Source organism: Cryptomeria japonica, chromosome 5, assembly GCF_030272615.1.
Source record: "Cryptomeria japonica chromosome 5, Sugi_1.0, whole genome shotgun sequence".
Taxonomy (NCBI): domain Eukaryota; kingdom Viridiplantae; phylum Streptophyta; class Pinopsida; order Cupressales; family Cupressaceae; genus Cryptomeria; species Cryptomeria japonica.
The window spans coordinates 308,855,236-308,861,604 of NC_081409.1; the positions used below are offsets into that span (position 1 = coordinate 308,855,236).

At 33.3% G+C, this 6,369-nt stretch overlaps 1 protein-coding gene across 1 annotated transcript; it reads right to left on the reverse strand.

Annotated features, from left to right (window-relative positions):
• Window positions 1-602: 602 nt before the first annotated feature.
• Window positions 603-5,924, reverse strand: LOC131057115 (uncharacterized). Its single transcript, XM_057991299.2, has 3 exons — window positions 5,727-5,924; window positions 5,328-5,570; window positions 603-1,299 (listed from the first exon to the last, which is right to left on the reverse strand). Exons 2-3 carry the CDS (start codon window positions 5,538-5,540, stop codon window positions 1,090-1,092), a joined length of 423 nt encoding a protein of 140 aa, XP_057847282.1. The 5' UTR covers window positions 5,541-5,570; window positions 5,727-5,924; the 3' UTR covers window positions 603-1,089.
• Between the last annotated feature and the right edge of the window lie 445 nt (window positions 5,925-6,369).

Sequence of the window (6,369 nt, forward strand, 5' to 3'; positions counted from 1 at the left end):
AGACATTTTTGTCTTGATTAAAAACCATGTCTTGTTATTTAGGTCAACCATGCCAACTCCATTGGAGTCTGGGTTAGCCATACTATTTGAAAACATTCAGTGTGTACAATATACATGGTTTATCGAGTAACAGGATAGTTCCCAACCCCCTCATCAGAAAAGAAAGAAAATGGTTTGCAAGAGTAATAAAGAAAATTGAACCTCCCAACTCTCCCACAATTTTTTTATTAAATTGAATGTTGAAGGACCTTTAAACGAAATCATGGCCCTTTTGTAAGAGAACTATTAGAGATGAATTTGGGAAATTCTAGGCTGCTATGCAATAGACCCTGCCATTAGCAAACCTTTGTGGAGTTCAAGCAAGCTTTTGGAAAGAATTTCAAGCACATGGCAGTAAAAGGTGACATCCATAATCATCAGCTCGATGAAATCTGATTATTGTTTAAATTGAATCTTTGGGAAATTATGAAAGAAGCCTATATTCTAAAAGATAATATTTTCTAGATCTCGTTAGATCTCATATATTCATGTTAGGAAAAGCTCAAATCAGGTTGACAACCATGTTGTCCATTTATGAGTTAATTATTGGAAAAAAAGTCACATCCCAATCAAAGATGGATCAGTCAGCAGAGCAGGCCAAGTTAGGATTCGTAAGCAATTTCAGTCCAATTCAAGGAAGATGCTGAAAAATGATCACACCTGAACCAAAGATGGATGGTTACCAAGAGAGCCAGTAGGCTCAGTGGTAGAACACCCCAGTAACAAATAGGAGGTCCTAGGTTTGAATACTAACTGAACATGAAAAGTTTAACATTAATCTTAATCCAGAAAAAAGGAAGGATTCCTTTTTCAAGCTTCTCAATTGACAATGCTAAAGGCATGGACTTTGATCATTGAAGTATGTGAAATTCAGATGTAAAATCACAATTCTAATTCCATTGGACATATATATATATACTCACTCTTCTACTTCATTTTCTTTCATACCATCAAATTAAGAATGTGTAACATAATATTAAATATAATTAATGCCTGTATAATTTTCCCCTCCTCTCTCTCGTTTCCAAGAGAGAGACACATAAATAATATCTAGACCTCTGCAGATTCCTTAACTTTTTCTGCAGTTTTCTTAGGAAGCAGAACTTGATGAATGTTTGGAATTACACCTCCATATGCAATAGTAACATTTTCCAACAATTTGTTCAATTCATCATCATTTCTGACTGCAAGCTGAATGTGCCGTGGAGTAATCCTATTCTTCTTGTTGTCTCTAGCAGCATTTCCTGACAATTCAAGAATCTGAAAAATAACAACACAAATCATCAACTCATATGCCTAAAAATGAAAATTTTATTTTCATCATTAATTCGAACAATTCCATTGAAACAAAATATAGTCTTCCTGCCATACTAATCACAGTTCTGATTGACAGAATAAATTTTTCGTGTAACATTATAGTCATATAACCTTCCCACTCTCCAGTTTTGATAAATTGGACATCATTGAAAGCAAGAAACGCAATTATTATAAAACACAATCCTAACACAAGTAAAATCATTGGGGTTCGACCCATAGAATAACACAATTTGGATGCAAGTCTAGCTTTATACTCTTGTAATATATTCCCCTCAAGATGAGTATAAAAGCTTATTCTGATAATCTCATCTTAATGTGTGTTATAGTTTATGTGTTTGTTCTTTAGTTTACATTGCATATTCAACATAGCCTACATATTAGCTGAATAGAACTTTCTCCCAAATAGATTCAATTTTGTCCTCTGTGTAAATGCTGGGCTCGGCATAGATATAAAGTGAAATCAAACCCATGTTATATAGATGAGATTCCCTTGAAAGTTGAAACAGTATATATGATCTTCATCATAGTTGAAAATCTCGGACTCGCCTCGGACTCGGCAAACCAAAATTTTGGACTCGGACTCGGACTCGTGAAAGACTCGCGAAAGACTCGGCAAAGACTCGGCAAAAAAAAAAACCGTAGTTTTACAAAAAAACATAAAGAAATTAATGCATTTAGAGAACATAAAGAAATTAATGCTGATTTTTCCTTCTTCCCTCTACTCCTCCAAACCCTTCTAACCTGCTCCAGCCAAAAAAAACCCAAATTGAAGTCAAAAAATGAAAAAAAAATTGGTTTTAAGCCCCACGGGCGTGTTTTTTCTGGGCCCGCGAGTCCCTGTGAAAGACTCGCGAGTCCGAGTGAAAGACTCGCGCGAGTCTTTGCGAAAGACTCGCGAGTCTTTCACAGGGACTCGCCTGGACTCGCCACGCAAGTCCTAGGCGAGTCGACTCGGCTCGCCAAAGGACTCGCGAGTCCGTGGCGAGTCCGAGGCGAGTCAAAGAGTTTTAAAACTATGATCTTCATAACGTACAGATCACAGTTATGAACATAAATGTAGCATCTTATATAACTAAAAATTCAAATTGTTCTTCTATCGATTGATATCAACCCACATTTCGTATACAAGGTCTACCTTGAAACAAAAATAGAATCTTTATGAGATGCTGAACAAAGGCTGTATTGTCAAGCTACGATAACCTCAGATTCCTCTAACATTCTGCATTTAAGTTTTATAAATATTTGAAAAGGTATTAAAATATTGAGCCATTGACTGTTTATTGAAATTAAAACCTTACCTAGAATCTACTGAGCCGAATGATTGTAATATTTCTTATGGGAATATTACTATAATTTGCCCTAAAACCACAATTCCAATTAAAATAAGTACAGATCGTTTAAGAATGCAAATTTACCGATTGAAATGCTTTCTATAAGAGAAAACTTGGTCTAGGTCTTGCACACAATATTAGTCACTAAAAATTGACATTAAATCATAAGTCATTATATCATATATCTTTCTAATCATCAGTAAACATCATAAAGTCATATAACATTCTCATATTAAGATCTAATTAAGACATTAAATGTTCCAATGTCCCATAATAAACTCCTTAGGGAATTGAAATGTTGCAAACCGCAATGTCAAGGTTGGTCACCCTTGTACTGCGAGAGCATGGAAGGTGGGCTGCCCTTCCATCACCTCGGAGGCACTCTATCCTCCTCAATCAATCCTAGGAGCATTAACCAGCCTGCCAATGCATGAGACTTAAACCCCGATGGGTGGCATGCTTGATAAGAGTAAGAAGACTACCTCCCTCCACCAAGCCCGGGAGCACATATATGCCTCCCAACCCACAAGGCTTAACCCCCTATGGATGGCATACTTGATGGTGGTTATGTCAGGTCTTCACCTCTTGTGAACTTGAAATGTTGATTGGCCTTCCTATTTTGCAACCATTTCTCTAAATTCCAAATAGATTATTAATGAATCCCTTATCATATATAATAAATGGCAACATTTATATTACTTATAAGATCATTAATTGCTGCCAATATTACTACAACATGGACATCTAAATATGCCTATAATTCTATTATATTCATAGATTTATCTTGATCTAATTGCTTCTATAATATAATTATTTTATGCTCTTACTCTGATCATTAATTCTTTTCTTACTTATCTTCTTGATCATTTGATCTTATCCTTTTCTAATTGATTGTTTGCTTGATTTGATAATTGATGATTGCTTTTGTGGATTCATGAATGATGATTGATAAGTGACCCTTTCGCCAATAAAGTATAAAGGATAAATCATTCCAAGCATTCAAGGATTACTTACCAAGGAAAAGGTTTGCAAATAGAGGATTAGCATTTCCTAACCGATAATGGGAACCTATTTCCTACAATTGTCTTTATAATATGTTACATTCATCCAATCAATGAATCAAGAACAACATATTCTTCATGTATTTGACATGGCTTGTTATTTCCTATCATTCTTTTTCTATATAGATTCTATTTTTGAACACCTAATAGACACAAATCTATTTCAATTAGTGTTGTACTCTAGTTCTCAAACTGAAACTAGATCATTTACTAAAAATATATTGTTTTATGGTGGTAAAATAATGTACTCTTTTTCCTTATTATATTAATCAAGCATTATTATGTTACACTACTATAATAAAAGCATTGTTTTAAATATAACAAACCATAAAGGTATGGAAATCAATATGGTGAGTGGTGGAGAGTGGTGAGTCTTAAAAGTACAAACTAGAGTTCCATTCTAATTGCCAAATTATGATAGCCATGGGAATACAATATTTAACCTTACATTAAATCCAATGGGTTTGGGACAAGGGATGGAGAATGACGAGTTAAATAGAATGAGCCCAAATGGTAAATCATAATGACTTCAATAATAGAAATTTGTGTTTCTTGGAAACATTTAATATGCACTTAAATTTCAAATTTCAAATGTTGAATTATAACATTCTAAATAAGTGTAAATTCAAATAAACTTAATAAAGAAACAATACCCTCATAATGAAAAACACGCCACAAGAAAATAAACGGAAACCAATCAACAAAAAAGTATGAACAGTTTTTTTCAATCACATAAACCTCACTATAATGATACACATCTTCCTTACCATACTTATAATTTAACAATATATTTTTATTTTTTTTCATTATTATAGATTGTATTAAGCCATCCATAAACAATATTACAATATTACAAGTATGGTATACCAAAAAAAATATGAGAAGCAATAAGCATATCAAACTAGATGGCCAGTGACTCAAATGGAGTCACTTCCTCGAATTACAGAATGCCTATTGTAGTGTTAATAGACATTCTATTGTCCTTTACTATTATAAGTTGTAGCCTAGACATCCAATAACACTATTACAAACTTTATAAATCAGTATATAGAAAACAAACACAAATCACATAAGCAGTGAGTTAGAAAAGAACAAATATTATTATATCACACAAAGCCCATTAAGGTATTCATATTACCAAATCATTGTAGGCATCTTCATCATCATGCTCATTTTCCTCTGTGTTGTTCTACAAAGTCAGACTTCATATTCAAGTCATCAAAAGGCAGTGAACCAAAAACACATGGAAAGCAGTAATCGATATCAAAGAAACAAACAATAACTTTAAGCTGAATTTTTAAGCAAACCCTAAAAGAAACAACAGGAAGTTTAATTATAACAAAGCACCAAGTTAAAATATCCTTAAATTACTTAAACGAAATCATATTATCAAGTAGCAAAAAGGTCATTAATGTTCGCAGAGCTTACTACATACATCAAATGTTTGGAAACGCCCAGATTAAAAAAATCTCATATTACTTGAATTAAGCAATTTAACCCAATAACAAAACCCTACATATATACCCAATTGAAAGCATAATGATGATAGAATAAATCCTAAAAAGATTAAGGTACCAACCTCTGCTGCAAGATATTCCATAACAGCAGCCATGTAAATTGGGGCTCCAAGGCCAATTCTTCTTGCATATCTGCCATTCTTGAGGTACCTAGCAAGCCTCCCAACAGGGAACTGTAGACCTGCTCTTGTTGATTTGGAGACAGACTTCCTCTTGCCTCTGCCTCTGCCACCGCCACCGCCACCATTACTGCTACCCATGGTTGCAGACTCCATGTTCAACCCACTCGAATTACAGCATTTTCCCTGATAGGTTAAAGCTCTTATTGATCTTCATCTTGGTAGTTATGAGGCAGTTAAAAACAAAGATTCCTTAATAGGAATGTATAAGTTTAAACCATTCTAAGATGAAATTCAAATGAATAATTTTAGTTCTGAGATTTAAAAGAAAATGTGTTATACATGCTACTTTGTGTAATCCACATCCTCTGCATGGTCTTGAAAGATGGAGTCGCCCTCCTATCCTAATCATTTTTTCAATTTTGTCCATGTCCTCCTTTCAACCAGATAGAAGTTACAAGATTTAGTGAGCCTGTCCAACTGCCCTTAACATTCTTTTTTCTTCCCGTAAACATTAGGTATAATACTTGGCAAGGAACAAGGATCCCTAGGGTAACTACTACCCATCTCTCATTTGCAATTACCATTTTTTTCCAAGCAGACAACAATTTATGTGTTTTAAATTTATTTTTTTGGGTGTGAAATTATATTACATTTTCATTTCTTTTTAAAGAAATTTGATTTTGAATAATAAGTCATTTATTGATTTTTAAGTTAAAAATATGTGTAGTATAATATTTTTTATAAATATATAAGGAAAGTGATCATTTTTCTATTGTATTAAATATCTAATAAATTTTAATAATAATGGTTGAAAAATCAGTTATATAAGTAATTTATGTAGAAAACATTTAAACTAATAAAAAAGAGAATGTGAAAAGAAGGCAAAGCCAATGCCAATCTCACCAATCTTAGCTAAGTCACAAGAGAACTAGATTTCTATTTTGCAGATTAAATAGGCATCTATTAAGATAATATATTTTAA

What these genes read in the sequence shown, in the direction of transcription:
- LOC131057115 (XM_057991299.2), bottom strand. Translation starts at nt 5,540, where the DNA reads ATGGAGTCTGCAACCATGGGTAGCAGTAATGGTGGCGGTGGCGGTGGC. An exon ending in TGGAATATCTTGCAGCAGAG is followed by an intron (nt 1,300 to 5,327) that starts GTTGGTACCTTA and finishes GTTATTTTTCAG; the next exon opens with ATTCTTGAATTGTCAGGAAA.